General features: G+C 45.7%; 1 protein-coding gene across 3 annotated transcripts in view; it reads left to right on the top strand.

Annotated features, from left to right (window-relative positions):
* The window catches only part of LOC112436641 (polymeric immunoglobulin receptor), a 37,695-nt gene extending 20,745 nt beyond the window's left edge, over positions 1 to 16,950 (top strand). For 2 of the 3 annotated variants that reach the window (XM_024806388.2, XM_076878663.1), the window contains 2 exons: positions 9 to 49; positions 353 to 843. In XM_024806388.2, the coding sequence (XP_024662156.2) occupies positions 9 to 49; positions 353 to 472 (161 nt within the window). In that variant the 3' untranslated portion in view covers positions 473 to 843. Of the gene's footprint in view, positions 1 to 8; positions 50 to 352; positions 844 to 15,661 lie in introns of those variants that run through there. The other variant, XM_024806389.2, reaches the window with a different exon arrangement.
* The last annotated feature ends 596 nt before the right edge of the window (positions 16,951 to 17,546 follow it).

Genomic DNA, 17,546 nt, shown 5'->3' with positions numbered 1-17,546 from the left:
TTCCACAGGGTTGAGGACCAGAGGAAACTCAGAGGGCACAAACATGGAGGTGACTTTCTTTCTCTTTGGTTCCTCTCACTGTTGACAGACTGCTACTGTAACAAAGAAATAAAGCAGTCACAGTGTGATGGTTCAGTTTGTAGACTGTTCCAGAAATTACAGTCCAAGAAGGTGAATTCAAACAGGTAGGTGACAAAAATGGCCGCCCAGACGGAGACTCCAACAACAAACAGAGACACTGTTGTCTGAGAGGTTCAACGAGGCAACGTGGAAATATTTACCAGCACAAATGATTTAACCAAGTCAGAGTCTCTTCTTTTTATGTGAAGAAGACAGTTTATCTCTGTTTCAGGACGTCCACTACGAGAACTGTACTCCAGGTTCTACACGTGAAGACTCGATCTACCAAAGCCTCGATCCAGCCGGCAGGGACCAGGACCAGACCTACTCTACACTCACACACCACACATGAGACTCTCTGGATTCACACCTGGGTTTGTTTCAGTGCATCAAAGACACAGTTTGTACACAGAATGGATGAATCTGCTGTGAATTCATCCTCAGTCTGTACAGTTTCCTGTCTGTGGTGCTGACTGTGTCTCTTGGAATTTGGATGCTTATCCTTTTTCATTTAGTTTAGGAAGTTATGATGTTTTATTTTTGGTTTGATTCGTGTACTGTCTTATTTTCTTTGTTATGTTAGCCTTCACTGACCCTAAAGAGAAATTCAGCTCCATGAACTTTATCACTTTTAAAATGAATAAATTTGAAATCATATTCAGTAAAAATGACACACGTGTTCTTTCAATACAAGCAAAACCAGCACTTATGACATGTGTCACAGTCAGCAGATGCAGACTGTGTGGAGTGGAGAATAGAGGACCCGAATGCAGACAAAACAGCGTGGAGACATATTAATATTAACTGAAAGTGTTTATTATAGCGGATGGATTAATACAAACCAATGCATGAGGGGAAATGAGACAAGAATAAACAATAAGATTAGAAAATCCATCAAAGTAACCATCACAGTGAGGTCTCCTTTCAGGGGGAAAGAATAAAGTCTTTAACAGAATGAAGCCAGGCAGCAATAGGAAGATGATTCTCTTTATTGCCTCATTCAGAGTGTATAACAGTGGGCGTGGTTCTGGAACAAACATCAGGTACATCAACCGTGGAACATAATGCGAACACTGACGAGGATAAACAGATAAACAGATAAACCCTCAGCCCATCCATCCATCTTCATCCGCTTTATCCGGGGCCGGGTCGCGGGGGCAGCAGCCTAAGCAAAGAGGCCCAGACCTCCCTCTCCCCAGCCACCTCCTCCAGCTTATCCGGGGGAATACCAAGGCGTTCCCAGGCCAGCCGAGAGATATAATCTCTCCAGCGTGTCCTGGGTCTGCCCCGGGGCCTCCTCCCGGTGGGACATGCCTGGAACACGTCACCCAGGAGGCGCCCAGGGGGCATCCTTGTCAGATGCCCGAACCACCTCAGCTGGCTCCTTTCGATGTGGAGCAGCAGCTGCTCTACTCTGAGCCCCTCCCGGATGGCCGAACTTCTCACCCTATCTCTAAGGGAGAGGCCAGCCACCCTTCGGAGGAAGCCCATTTCTGCCGCTTGTATCCGCGATCTCGTTCTTTCGGTCACTACCCACAGCTCGTGGCCATAGGTGAGGGTAGGGACGTAGATCGACCGGTAAATTGAGAGCTTCGCTTTTACACTCAGCTCCCTTTTCACCACGACGGACCGGTGCAGCGTCCGCATTACTGCAGCTGCAGCCCCAATCCGTCTGTCGATCTCCGGCTCCCTTCTTCCATCACTCGCGAACAAGACCCCGAGATACTTGAACTCCTCCACTTGGGGCAGGAACTCATCCCCGACCCGGAGTGGGCACTCCACCCTTTTTCCGGCTGAGAACCATGGCCTCAGATTTGGAGGTGTTGATCCTCATTCCCGCTGCTTCACACTCGGCTGCGAACCATTCCAGTGCAAGCTGGAGGCCCTCACCCGATGAAGCCAACAGAACCACATCATCCGCAAAAATCAGAGATGAGATTCTGAGGCCACCAAAGCGAAAGCCCTCCGCCACTTGGCTGCGCCTAGAAATCCTGTCCATAAAAATTATGAACAGAACCGGAGACAAAGGGCAGCCCTGGCGGAGCCCATCACCCACCGGGAACGAGTCCGACTTATTGCCGGCAATGCGAACCAAGCTCTTGCAACGGTTGTATAGGGATCGAATGGCCCGTAGCAATGGGCCAGACACCCCATACTCCCGCAACACCTCCCACAGGACACCCCGAGGGACACGGTCGAATGCCTTCTCCAAGTCCACAAAACACATGTAGACTGGTTGGGCCCAGGACGAATTGGCGGGTCATTCTCCTCATCCCCAGACTCTGCTTCCTCCTCGGAAGACGTGTCAGTGGGATTAAGGAGGTCCTCGAAGTATTCCTTCCACCGCCTGACAATTTTCTCAGTCGACGTCAGCAGCGCTCCGCCAGCACTATACACAGTGCAGGTAGAGCACCGCTTTCCCCTCCTGAGACGCCTGACGGTTTGCTAGAATCTCTTCGAGGCAGTCCGAAAGTCTTTTTCCATGGCCTCTCCGAACTCCTCCCACACCCGAGTTTTTGCTTCAGCCACTGCCCGAGCCGCATTCCGCTTGGCCTGTCGATACCTGTCGGCTGCCTCCGGAGTCCCACAGGCTAACCAAGCCCGATAGGACTCCTTCTTCAGCCTGGTGGCTCCCTTCACCTCTGGTGTCCACCATTTGGTTCGGGGATTACCACCACGGCAGGCACCAACCACCTTGCGGCCGCAGCTCAATGCAGCAGCTTCGGCAATGGAGACGCTGAACATGGTCCATTCGGACTCAATGTCCCCAGTCTCCCTCGGAATGCTGTTGAAGCTCTGCCGGAGGTGTGCGTTGAAGATCTCGCGGACTGGGGCCTCTGCTAGACGTTCCCAACACACCCTCACTACGCGTTTAGGTGCACCAGGTCTGTCCAGCGTCCTCCCCCGCCACCTGATCCAACTCACCACCAGGTGGTGATCAGTTGACAGCTCCGCCCCTCTCTTTACCCGAGTGTCCAGAACATATGGTCGCAGGTCTGCTGATACGATTACAAAATCGATCATCGACCTACGGCCTAGAGCGTCCTGGTGCCACGTGCACTTATGGACACTCTTATGTTCGAACAGGGTGTTCGTTATGGCCAAACTGTGATTAGCACAGAAGTCCAATAACAAAGCACCGCTCGGGTTCAGATCAGGGAGGCCGTTCCTCCCAATCATGCCCCTCCAGGTCTCGCTGTCGTTACCCACGTGAGCATTGAAGTCTCCCAGCAGGACAACAGAGTCTCCAGGTGAAGCACCTTCCAGCACCCCCCCCCCCCCCAGGGACTCTAAGAAGGCTGGGTACTCTGAACTGCCACTCGGCGCATAAGCGCAGATGACAGTCAGGGCCCGTTCCCCGACCCTAAGGCGCAGGGAACAAACCCTCTCGTCCACCGGGAAAAACCCCAACGTACCGGCAGCAAGCCGAGGGGATATTAGAATACCCACCCCAGCCCGCCGCCTCTCACCAGGGGCAACTCCAGACTGAGACAGAGTCCAGCCCCTCTCCAGGAGACTGGTTCCAGAGCCCAAGCCATGCGTAGAGGTGAGCCCGACTATATCTAGTCCAGGGGTGCTCAATACGTCGATCGCAATCGACCAGTCGATCGCAAAGGTAGTATTGGTAGATCGCATGGCATTAAAAAAATAGATGCCAGCCTATCATCCATCCCGTCACTTGATTGATACAGGGAAGCCAGTCAGATGACATCAGATTTTTTCTGATGCTTAGGTCGCTGCGCATGCGCAAACAGCGGCGCGAAGTGTAGTAAAACTGACAAGCTAGTCAGCGAGTTAACTCCAATTTTTAGCTCTCGGTTTTTTCTCTTAAACCTGGCCGTCAGCAGCTACTGTCCGGACTATGCATCCCTGGCTGATTCAATTCAGTGCAAGTCATCAGAGTAAACTCAGGTAATGACAAAAAATTTACATAGTTAATTGTGTTGTGAAATATTGGATATTGCGGTTATGCATGTATATACATTGTAGATATAAAGAATCCTCAATATATTTATAAATAAGTATATGTTTTGGATTTTTGTAGTGGGTAGATCATTTTGACTTGGTCATTTTATAAGTAGCTCACATGCGGAAAAAGTGTGAGCACCCCTGATCTAGTCGGTACCTCTCAACCTCACGCACTAACTCAGGCTCCTTCCCCACCAGAGAGGTGACATTCCATGTCCCTATTGCCAGTCTTGGCAGCCGGGGGTCAGTCCGCCAGGGCCTCCGCTCCTGATAGGGTGTCGTCCCACTCTTCTCTATCTTATCAGGGCTCTAGACTAACTTTTTGCCATGGTTGCACTGGTGCGCCTAAAAATAAAATTTAGGCGCACCAGCACAAAATTTAGGCGTACAAGCACAAAAGTTAGGCGTACCCAAATTTTTAAACTGCATTACTTAACACCGCAGTTTTACATGTTCACGTTTTTTTTGATTTGTAAATGATTAACTAACAACCTTTCAAAATGATTAACTTGACACCCCCTTTGCTGCCCAAATTAACAGCAGCTCCATCAGCCCCCATAGCAATGATTTTATCCAACCAGTTACTGCACTGGTCCCCAAGAGCAGCAAATGCTTTCTTTGAGGCAGCATAAATTCCTAAACAAATTTAAAAAAAAATACCATTTACTTATCAGATCAAGAGTTTACAATGCAGTCTTTTTCAGTTTGAGTTTCTATATTCATGTATTATTGCTATGTTTAATTTTCAATGATAAGAACATGCTAGATATGGTTAATTCAGTAACACGACGTAATATTATTAATCATATACATAGGCTACGTGACATGACATGGCTTACCTTGGGCATGGGCATGCTGGACCTCAATGTGTCCAATCAGTATATTCGCTGGTCTTCCTTTTTGCAAGATACGAGCGTACACAATGACACATTCTTTTGTGGCGATGTCTGTGTCTCCATCGATCAGGAAGGCCATGTATGTACTGTTCGCAATTTCCACTGACTTCTTTTTTTTCAGTGTGTCAGCGATTACGCCTATAAACTGGGCGCACGCAACATCATTGCTGTATGTGGGGTTTATGTCCAAGCCATTTTTCCTGTGAAGAGTTATTTCTGACTTGAACTTAGTAAACGGAACTTCTTCTTTTGCAATATTGTAGGCGATGTTAAACTTAATGATCATCTCGGCCTCCTCCGATGACCTGTTTACTCCTGCCTGCCGCTGAAAGGCAGTGGGGAGCGGGGACATTTTGGCAGAGCATTTATCGCGGCATATAATGTGTCTTCTCGATGCTGTATGCTTTTTCAGCGTTTCAATTCGAAACGTATTAGCACCAGTGACAAATGCTGTGTTGCCGGCCATGGTCTTTCCACACTCGCGACAATAAATGCAGTGCATCATATTGTCAGCTTGGCTGTATCTTAGCCAGGGAAACTGGTCAAGCCACTCGATTCGAAATCTATACATTTTCTGACTTTTACTTTCAGTGGACTCCGGCTGGGAGTCGATCGTATGTGGCTCATTTTCTGATGCCGTCTCCGGACCAGTGTTTGACAAAAACGGAGAGGTTGATGGCTCCGTGTCAGAGCGCTGGCTCAGAATTTTGGACTGATCAGGCCTTAACTTAACGAAAAAGTTATCAATTGTTCTTTTCATATTTTCTCAATACCAACTTCATACACTTCTGACCTGGGCTACTCACCCTTCTCTATCTGCCCGCACTTTCAAACGTAAACACAAGTAGGTCTGCAGGAATATCTGGACCACGGCCAATCACAGAGGTCCCCGCCTCTGAGTATCTCTGATTGGTTTAGAACACGACATGGGCATAATGTGTGCCTGTTGTTGAACACACGGAGACTTTCAGGGTTGCTGAAACTTTTTTTCCGAGAAAATACTTGGTTGCACCGGTGCGACCAAGTATTTTTTTTACTTGGTCGCACCGGTGCAACCAAGTATTTTTTATTAGTCGCACCATGGAGAAATTTGGTCGCATTTGCGACCAAATTGGTCGCACTCTAGAGCCCTGCTTATAAATCTTACACAGCTGTTGCACCAAAGCACTTTCAAAATTTCGCCCCTGATCAGAATGTATGCGACTTGGAGGCCCAAATAAATGAAACCAATGCTTCACTAAAGCCTCTGCCACTGTACTGGCTCGCTGATCTTTCGTAGGGACAGTCTGAGTATATTTAGAAAATATGTCAGTCATACACCGGAGGGTGTGTTCCAACTACAGGGGGATCACACTCCTCAGCCTCCCCGGGAAAGTCTATGCCAGGGTGCTGGAGAGGAGGGTTCGTCCGCTAGTCGAACCTCGGATACAGGAGGAACAATGCGGTTTTCGTCCTGGTCGCGGAACACTGGACCAGCTCTTTGTCCTCTCGAGGATACTTGAGGGTGCATGGGAGTTTGCCCAACCAGTCTACATGTGTTTTGTGGACCTGGAGAAGGCATTCGACCGTGTCCCTCGGGGCGTCCTGTGGGAGGTGTTGCGCGAGTATGGGGTGTCTGGCCCATTGCTACGGGCCATTCAATCCCTATACAACCGTTGCAAGAGCTTGGTTCGCATTGCCGGCAATAAGTCGGACTCGTTCCCGGTGGGTGATGGGCTCCGCCAAGGCTGCCCTTTGTCTCCGGTTCTGTTCATAATTTTTATGGACAGGATTTCTAGGCGCAGCCAAGTGGCGGAGGGCTTTCGCTTTGGTGGCCTCAGAATCTCATCTCTGATTTTTGCGGATGATGTGGTTCTGTTGGCTTCATCGGGTGAGGGCCTCCAGCTCGCACTGGAGCGGTTCGCAGCCGAGTGTAACGCAGCGGGAATGAGGATCAGCACCTCCAAATCTGAGGCCATGGTTCTCAGCCGGAAAAGGGTGGAGTGCCCACTCCGGGTCGGGGATGAGTTCCTGCCCCAAGTGGAGGAGTTCAAGTATCTCGGGGTCTTGTTCGCGAGTGATGGGAGAAGGGAGCTGGAGATCGACAGACGGATTGGGGCTGCGGCTGCAGTAATGCGGACGCTGCACCGGTCAGTCGTGGTGAAGAGGGAGCTGAGTGTAAAAGCGAAGCTCTCAATTTACCGGTCGATCTACGTCCCTACCCTCACCTATGGCCACGAGCTGTGGGTAGTGACCGAAAGAACGAGATCGCGGATACAAGCGGCGGAAATGAGCTTCCTCCGAAGGGTGGCTGGCCTCTCCCTTAGAGATAGGGTGAGAAGTTCGGCCATCCGGGAGGGGCTTAGAGTAGAGCAGCTGCTGCTCCACATCGAAAGGAGCCAGCTGAGGTGGTTCGGGCATCTGGCAAGGATGCCCCCTGGGCGCCTCCTGGGCGAGGTGTTCCAGGCATGTCCCACCGGGAGGAGGCCCCGGGGCAGACCCAGGACACGCTGGAGAGATTATATCTCTCGGCTGGCCTGGGAACGCCTTGGTATTCCCCCGGACAAGCTGGAGGAGGTGGCTGGGGAGAGGGAGGTCTGGACCTCTTTGCTTAGGCTGCTACCCCCGCGACCCGACCTCGGATAAGCGGATGAAGATGGATGGATGGATGTCAGTCATTACCAAAATATTCTCTTTACCATCAGTTGAGGGTTCAAGTACTGTAAAATCAATTGCCAAAATTTCATTAGGCCGAGATGCAGAAATACTACCCATAAAGGTTTTAATCTTTGGCACAACAGCCTTAGAAAGAACACACCTTTCACAATCTCTGCACCATCTCTCAATATCTGCATACATGTGTGGCCAGCGCACCAACTGCAGTGTATGCTCAACCCCTTGATGGCCATGCTTATCGTGGAGTAAACAAAGGACGCGGCTCTGTTAAACACTGCGGCAACACAAGCTGGTCAACCTCCCTCACTCCATCAGGAGTATGAGTGCAACGATACAACACAGACTCCCTTTGTTTCATCCACCCCCATTGACGGACCAATTCCCTCGAACCCTTACCAAGACTATCTCTTTCCTTTGAATCTGGCAACCTGGCCACCTCCTAATACTTTAAGAAGGGACCAATCACAGGGTCTTGTTTCTGTAACGTACAGAGATCAGAGAAAGAACAACCAGGTAAAACACTTATCTCTGCCTGAACACTGGGAATCATCTCACACTGCACTCCAATATCATTAGATAACGGACTATCCAAGTCCATTACAGTTCCATGTAGGCGGGACAATGCGTCTGCATTAGCATTCTGAGCCCCAGGCCGGTATTTTATGGTCATATCAAAAGCGGCCAGGTCTGATGTCCACCTCTGTTCTGTGGCACCTAGCTTTGCCGTTTGCCGTGGACAAATGGCTTAGTGGGTTATTATCTGTAAATACAGTGCAACGATGACCCAAAAGATGCTCCCTTAACTTTTCAGTGATGGCCCACTTGAGAGCTACAAGCTCAAGCTTCATGGAACTATAATTTCTCATATTCCGCTCTGTAGGCTTTAAGCTCCGACTAGCAAAAGCTATTGGCCGCAAGTTACCCTCATACTCCTGGGAGAGCAGTGCCCCTAGACCCCCATAGCTTGCATCTACTTCCAACGTAAATGGCTTCTGAAAATCAGCAAAAGCAAGCACTGGCGCAGAAACTAGGGCAGCCTTGAGCTGATGAAAACTTTGTTCACACTCTAAATCCCAAGAATCCAATAACGGTTTTGGGGGCGTCCTACCTTTTCTACCTGGAGGGAGGAGTGCAGAGACCAGTCTATGCAAGGGAGCAGCCATGCGTGAAAAAATAGCTATGAATCTCCTATAGTAACTAGCAAATCCTAAAAAGGAACGCAGTTCTGCTAGATTGCTGGGCGTTTTCCAATCCGGCACTGCAGCTATTTTATCTGGATCAGTAGAAACTCCTTCGGCAGACACCACATGCCCCAAATACTTCACTTGCCTCTGGAAAAACTGGCACTTTGAGAGTTTCACTTTAAGCCCCTCTTTATCCAGACGAGAGAATATTTCTTCCAACCGTTCCAAATGCTGTTGCACGGAGGATGAAAAAACAATCACATCATCCAAATACAAAAGCACCGACTGATGTCTGCAATCTCCAAACAAACGCTCCATCAGGCGCTGAAATGTACTGGGTGCATTACACAAACCAAAAGGCCTGCGGTTGAACTCAAACAAACCAAATGGGGTACAAAATGCAGTTTTAATCTTATCCTTCTCATCCATTTCCACCTGATTATAACCACTAGCCAGGTCCAAGGTGGAAAACCACTGAGCACCAGTCAAAGCATCCAAGGATTCTTCAATCCTTGGCAGAGGAAATGCATCCTTTCTGGTCTTGGCGTTTAACTGTCTATAATCGACACACATGCGTAGGTGAACAAGAACTACTGGGGATGAATACGGACTACTACTTTCTCTGATGATGCGAGCTTGCAGCAGCTGTTTGATATGATCCCTTGCCAGTTCATACTGAGACGGAGGGATTCGCCTGTATGGTTGTCGCACTGGTGTTTCATCTATCAAAGGAATTTCATGAGTTATCAATTTACTACAACCAACATCCAACTCATTCTTGGCAAACACGCCGCTATACTTCTGCAATAAAACTTTTGCTTGCCATTTCTTGCTCTCCTCGAGATTTTCAAATTCAGGCAGATCCAATTCCGCTGCATTGTCTGCCATTGTATGACTGGAAATATAAGCTGTACAACACTGTGAATTTACAGAGACCTGTATTTCAGAATTACCCTCTGCTAGCACACTGGCCAGTTGAACTGTAGCAATCACCCAATGAGGTGTCAACCAGACATCAGTTTTACCCACATTAGTAACTGGAACAAAAGCCTCCCCTCCTTCTCCCTTTACCAATGAAGGGGACACCAATAAGCCTTCCGGGAGAAAACCATCATCAGGCCCGAGGGGTTCAATCAAGAGGTCAATGGGTGTATTCACAGGCATCTTTGGACAGGCAACAGGAACACAGAAGAACTTCTTACCCTGTACTCTAACACGATGGGGTTCCAGAGAATTTGCCATGGCCTCCATCATTTGGCAGTATCTCAATGCTCTTCTCCAACCACGTGGCGCAGTCTTCAAAACTGGAGCCTCCCAGAGGTCAGAACCATATTGTTTAAACAATTCAGAGTACAGGGGGTTCAATACATTCATTCCTAACACACCAGGTACAGATGTCTTTTTCTGTGCCATGTGGTTATCTATTGGATCTCCCACAATCAACACCCCTCGACGAGGTAGGTGAATTCCCAGGATTGTAACATCCAACTCAATATACCCAGAATAAGGAATTTGTAGACCATTAGCTGCTATAAGTCCCAACCAACCACAGTCTCTAAGCTTTTCATCACTGAGATGAGAAAAGTTATTTTTAAAAGAGCTTTCTGTGATTGTTGTGACCATGGACCCTGTGTCCAGCAAACATGAGATAATAACTCCACCCAAATCAACCTCCCCTTCCAAGCATTCACCAACTAGATGACTGAGTACTACATTATTGGAGCCTTGCAACCCTCCCACCAGTGTGTGGCTCTGTGCACTGGTGGGTACTAGTTTTCCGCCACCCTAGTAGTTTGGCCATCAGCCCTAGCTCATCTTTCATGCTGAGTTCCATCAGAATTGGGTAATGTCGGGCAAAATCAGGCAATATGTCCAATTTGCTCACACCTAAAACAAATGGGTTTACCATTCACCGTCCTTCTACATCGAGAAGTGTGATTGCTAGAAGCAGCCACCTCTTGTGGGTTTAATGCCTTAATGACCAACTCTAATTGTGTCTGTTGGGCTTTAAAAAGGGACACCAACTCAGCATATTCTGATGTTCTACAATCTACACTTTCACAAGAAGCTTGCATATCTGCAGAGACTGAAATAGACTGATTATATCTGGACCTAAAAGGCTGATTCTCATACTGTGCCATCCACCCGGTCGCTTCGGCTCTCGCCTCACGAATCGTCCACTGTGGGTTGGCATTAGTCAAATCTCTCAGCCTGATCCTCAATGTCTGATCTCTAACACCATCACAAAATTGTTCACGCAGATCTTTTGAAGCTTTTCTTGCGGCTTCCTCATCCGTTTTAATAATCTGGTCCATTAAGGCCATCAAAGAATGAGAAAAGTCAATTAAGGACTCACCTTCTAATTGTTTACGATTTAAAAAATCTGTGTTGCAAAGAAAGGTGGGAATCTAAGCAGCTGTAAGTTTCTTTCAGCGTATCAAAAATTTTCTCAACATTTTCTTTCTGTTCCTTTGGTAAAAACTTTATCTCAGTGCGTGCAGTACCCTCTAAATGGTTAAAAATAATTTGAGCTTGCTCTTTCTCATTTGCTCAATCCACTCATCTAGAGTCAGTGAGCCCATATTGTCCAACTTCCCTGAAAATAATGGCAACTTTCTATCCTGTTGATTGGGTCTCACAGTCTCTGATTCACTTCCTGTAGCTCCTGTTGACGTCGAGGGCCTCTCTGTACCCACAGATGCTGTTTTCAAGTCTCTAAGTTCATTCTCCAACTCCTGTATACGTTGGGCCATTGTTTGTTGCTCGCTTCCCTCCATGATGGCGATCGAGACCTGGCTGCTCCTTCGCTCCAATCTTACAAACCTGTCTCTGCTGTCCTTACAAAATAACAAAACAAAATGGCCACTCCCTTGAACCCTGTCGACAACGCCAAAATGTAACCGAGGACAAGGTATGAGTAAACGGGGCAAAGAAATAAATTGATCATTTATTTATTACATTAATTAGACATACAAATTCCCAGTTATTTCCAGACAGGACTTACAACACATCCTGCTGATATCCCAGCTGCACATGAGACTTACGACACAAACGTTGTGAAAATAACACAACACTGCAACCCGTCACACCCCGCTTAGCGACACTGCAATCGTGGCACGCACTGCAAACTATTTGGGTCTCAGCGCAGCTGGGAATCAGCTCTATGCATGACCTGCGATCTGGGAGATAAAGGGAAGTGGCACAAACAATTAAACAAAAAACAAAAAGGGAGGTTAGTCCGCCCTTACACAACTCACTCTCAATCAATAACCGACCTTTACGGCTGGACGGACTAACCAAAACAAAATTACAAATCAATCAAAAGAACGAAAAAAGGACAGCAAAGACAGCACAGAATATTGATCAGTTTCCCTGCGCGCAGTCGATCTAGGGCTTGATCAGTTCTTCTATTAAAATTCGTGGTCACACGACAGCATACCCACTTGCACCCGAGTGAATTAATTGCCTCTGGTTTTTTCCACAGAAGAGCGCTGACTTCACCCCACACACCCACTACCTTTTCACAGCTCTTCAACCAATCACCTGGCAGAGAGCAACAAACTGCCAGGTGACACTTGTTACATTAAAAATGTTATTGTTTGGCTTTTTCAGTGTTTTATTTGTTCGTGAGTAAATCGGTTTGGCTGAGATTAAAGTTATTAGATTAGATTAAATTAAATTAAACTTTATTAATCCCTCGGGAGGGTTCCTCCGGGGCTTTCACACAGCTGAATAAACGTCAAACAGAAAACTGATCAAACAAAGTGTGAGACGGTCGAGAGTTTACGCCAGCGCCCGGTTATATTTTAGATAGCAAGGAGCAGACAGCAGTTTCACTCCACCGAGGGAGCTCATGACGTACTACCCGGCTTTCTTTAGACCGCGAAGGCCGGGTCCTCAGGTGGAAGCAGCCACTGAATTTGGATACCCCCGCTGTTTCCGGGCCGGCCAATAATAACGGTGACATGTAATGTATTTTATCCGATAAATAAACACTGTAAAATGTATTTATCACCCCCCCCCCCCCCCCCCACAGCCCTTTTGAATGTCTCCCTAATTCTGAGGTCTCAAGGTTGGCAAGTATGGCCACAACCAATGTTCCCTCTAATTTTTCATGTGTCTGAACAAGCACACAAACTCCCTGAGCGCTGTGAGCAACAGCAGACGTGTGCACTGTGGTCACGCCAGCATTGAATCCATCCAAGTTACATGGTTTATTAAAATGAGCAAATTACAGAATTTACATTTATGTGAATGGGAAAGGGTGGGGTGTTTTTGTTTTTGCTCACAGGCTTTCAAGCGTTTTCCTTGTAAAATGCAGTTTTTAACGTTTCTTCCGGCAGTAAATATAAACAACGACAGTATTCAGGAAGAAAACCAAACATTGCAGATATTTTTATCATAAATCTGGTTTTACGTGGCCGATCAACACAATTTAAAAACTGTAATAAAGTCCACACTTTTTCCGTTAATTGTTCCGTCTGTCCTGCTCACATCTCCAATGGTTGTACACGTTGTCATTAACGTGGCTTCACTCCACATCAGCCGCTTTGCTAGTGTTACCTTAAAACAGTTTTACCCGGTTCGTAGATTCCTCAGGCCTCCAGAAAGAACACCGGGGACTCAGTAGTCAATTCACAACACTTTTATTAATCTACACATATTGATTATACCTTCTAGAAGGGAGATGTACAGGACCCCAGAACTCCTCTGCAGATCTCAACTCCTTTGTCTGTTTCACTCAGTTTTTTAGAAGTGACCCCATCATAAAACCCCCCATGGTATGCTGCAAACTCTGTGTCTGTGTGTTTGCACGAGCCTGTGAATGCCTGTGTGTGCGCGTACCCGTATGTCTATGTGAGTGCACGTGAGTGAGTGTGCATGTGGATGTGTGTGCATAACAGTTAAAGCATTATGTGCGTATATCTCTATGTACGTGCCTTCCTGAGGGTCATAAAAGTCCATCTCCCTTCCAAACCAAAGTTATTCAGTTACAAACTTTGAGACCCCCACCCAGGCATGCCCTGAGGAATTTCCACTCAACATTAACTCCTTTTTGTCTTAGTCTCACAGTTCAAGTGGGGGAGGGTCTCCTAGAAATCTACTTCTAAGTTCATGACACAGTCAGGACTTTATTACATTGAGGGCAGTGTCAGTGTCTCTACAATAATTCTAGATTCTATCTTAACACATTTCTAAACTCTAAAACAGGCTACACATACCTTCACTTGCTAAAACACCGGTGTGGGCACATAAGGACGGTGTCATAGCCTGTCAACCACGTTGATTAGCTGCGTATATACTTGAATGTGAATCGCATTATTGGCTGGACTGTGGGATAAGGTGGCATCGTTCTAATCCCATACGGGGATTCACTTACTGACCAGTCACTTACTCACTTACTGACTAACACTGCAAAACAGAATTGTTAACATATTTACTTTAATTTCAATTCAGGTTAGATTTTTTTTTTCTGCGCAGAGACCGTTCCAGCAGTGCACAATTGCGCATGCGCGCAGCTTAGAGGGAACATTGGCCACAACACCTCACTTTTTTGCCACATGTATCGCAAACCACGTCTCAGCTGTTTGTGGAGGTAAAATAAGTCCGCACATGACTCCAGTCATTGTTGTGAGTGTGCGCGCCAAGGGGCTGCGAGACATTTATACAGCTGTATATCACACATGACTATGAAAGGCGGAAGAGGAAGTAGTTCCTTTGAATGTAGACAATCCGAATGTTATAGTTTCTTTCCACTGTGTTCCTGTTAATGATAAACTACAAATTTACCCTAAATTACTAAAATATCGATATTTTAATGTGAGAATCGATTCTAGAACATAAATGACTGATATCGGAGGAATCGATATTTCAGGTTCGATCCGCACATCACTGCTAACAACCTTCTATTTCAATGTAAGTTTATCGTGAGACGTATATCAACAGTAACCATAGTTCGCTTGGTCAGTTTTCTTGTTGCATTGAAAGCGTTCCTCTGTCACAGGCTTTGCCTTCAGTCCTGTTTAGTTTTCTGGAAAGTTCATGCTAATGCAGCAGGTTGAAGATTTTAGCTAGCCTTACTGTGAAACAAGCCCCTGCTTAATTTACCAGGAGCAGCTAAAGACAATGTTCCTTTTTGATTTATTTAGGGTTATGTATTTCATTGCGACCTGCTTCTTCCATCCTGACCATTGTAGAGGAAATTTAAAAAAAAAAATACATGAGTTGGGTCAGTCATATACTCTGAATAAGCTCACTACACTCCTAAAAACTGAAACAACATTATCTGATGATGGCAGTGATGGCACACTGTGAGAGACTGTGCTTATGCAGTTGGACCACATTCATAAAGGAAAGTTTTTTTGCTTTTGCCATCAGAACGTCATGACAGTGTGACTACCTGTCATTTACCTGACAGAAAATGACAACGAATTCACATATTTGCATAGATTTGGCCTTTTAAAGGCATGTGGTCCTAAACATTTGATCAGCTGTAAAACAGCCTGTCTCAGTTTAAGTTTGTTAAATGTAAGTTAAATGTTTTGTCTACCTCCCATTTCTGCTTGTTGCATGTTGTTGGAACCTTGTTAAGATCCAACCATGCAAAAAATGATTTTTTTGCCATTTTTCAAGTGGTCTTAAACTTTTGATCGGGACTGTATTTAATAATCGATTAGTTTCTTCTGAATGGATTAAAAATGCTTTATGTCCGCATTGCAATGCATGACAATTGTTAATCATTATACGATTAATTGTGTCAGCTCTATTAAATGTAAGATTGTATATTTGCTTTTGAAATGGGCAGTTTGCTTTATTGTGCTTTGTATTTGCTTTCAGACTGCAAGGAAAGAAGGCTAATCTACACCGAGCATCAGAAGAACAACATGCAAGTCCTCCAGCACATTGGATCCAAAACCTGTTCCAGTTCCTCAGACACCATCAGAGACTTTTTTGAAAGACCTCTACTATCAGGTCTGCAAGTATCAAGTGTTTTAAATTTTGACTGTTTATTATGTACTTATTTGTTTTTGGTTGGATTAAGTTTGATATTAATTAGATCAGTGCCTTTTTAGTCATTAATTTGATTATTTAATATTAACTGTTTAGGGCAGCACGGTGGCACAGTGGTTAGCACTGTTGCCGCAAGAAGGTCCTGAGTTCAATTCCACCATCAGGCCAGGGTCTCTCTGTGTGGACTTTGCATGTTCTCCCCGGGTACTCCGGCTTCCTCCCACAGTCCAAAAACATGCAGTTAGTGGGGATAGGTTAATTGATTAATCTAAATTGCCCATAGGTGTGACTCTGTGGGTGAATGTGAGTGCGAATGGTTGTCTGTCCCTGTGTGTTAGCCCTGCGACAGACTGTCCAGGGTGTACCCCACCTCTCGTCCTATGACAGCTCCAGCGACCCTGGAAAGGATAAGTGGAAGTGAATGGATGGATATTAACTGTTTAATTTAATCTTTGTCTCTACTGTTTTTTCATTAATGTTTCTAGCAAATTATAACAAAACGTCATAGAATGTAAATTTTACACCAATCAGCCCTGTTATGTTTATGGCCTCATTTGTTGGAGCTTAATTTTTTAGACGACATTCTGGCTAAAACAGCTGCCAACAATTTACTGTTAATTTGAACTTTTGAATAAAAAGACATGTTTTGTATTATACAGCTGTCAATGGAAAATTGTACTTAGTAGTCAGTATAATCTTTTAATAATATAAGTTTGCATATGGTAGAATGCTGCATGTTGACTTAGGCTGTTGTTCACTACAAGACTTTGTGTACATTCCAGAGTGCTCTGGCATTCACACCCACATCCTGGGAGCATGGGAGAGGTCGTACCTTCTCTTATTTTTTTGTGGCAGGATAAACGTATCTATGTCTCTTTTAGGCTAAGTGCCTTTTGTTTAGATGAACTGCTGGACTTCCAGACCAGCAGGTTTAGGGAAGTCTTTATGGGGTCACACTCTGACACACACACGCACACACACATATAAACATCCACATTCCAATGTAAGGAACAAACGCCCACTGATGTCTATAAATAAAGACCAGGGCAGTGGCAGAGCGCAAGTCCCTGAGCGCTCACTCTCGTGCGGGTGCTCTGTGGCTGCCCTTGCTGCAAGTAAAAACTGTGTGTTTCTCCTCTCTGATTCTCAGCTGAAGACGTGTCTTAGAGTACATCTCTTGACAACAGCTCTTCTGTGCTTTGTCAATAGAAGACGGTAATCAAGCTTCTTCAATTCAACAAATTTCCCACGTGTGGGACTAATAAAGGTTATCTTATCTTCTTAAAATTGTATTCTAACAGGTTTACATTATATTGGTTTTTTATTTTAATGTAATTATTGTGCAGAAACCAAAGTTCACTGTGAATTTTACATTTCTCAACAAAGTATACCGTTATGTATTCTGCATTGTCACCATATTTTCCATGTGAAATTCTGGTAACCATAGCTGCCAGTATTTTACCGTAATACTGAACTTTTTAATATGTATTTTATACAGTTTCACTGTATTTAACAGTTTAATGCAAAATGCATAATAATAATAATAATAATAAATTTTATTTATAGGCACCTTTTGTTCTGCTAATGTAAGGTGACCCTCAAGGTCACCTTTTAGCTTTTAGCTCTGCACTCATGGCGACCGTAGCTGAGGAGTGAATTATGAACTAAATGCTCGAAATCCGACTATTTTCTTTTTTTGTCAATATCACAA

Source organism: Maylandia zebra, linkage group LG20 (genome assembly GCF_041146795.1).
Source record: "Maylandia zebra isolate NMK-2024a linkage group LG20, Mzebra_GT3a, whole genome shotgun sequence".
NCBI classification, from domain to species: domain Eukaryota; kingdom Metazoa; phylum Chordata; class Actinopteri; order Cichliformes; family Cichlidae; genus Maylandia; species Maylandia zebra.
Note: the sequence above shows the minus strand (reverse complement) of the source record. Positions and strands in the feature narration are given on the sequence as shown.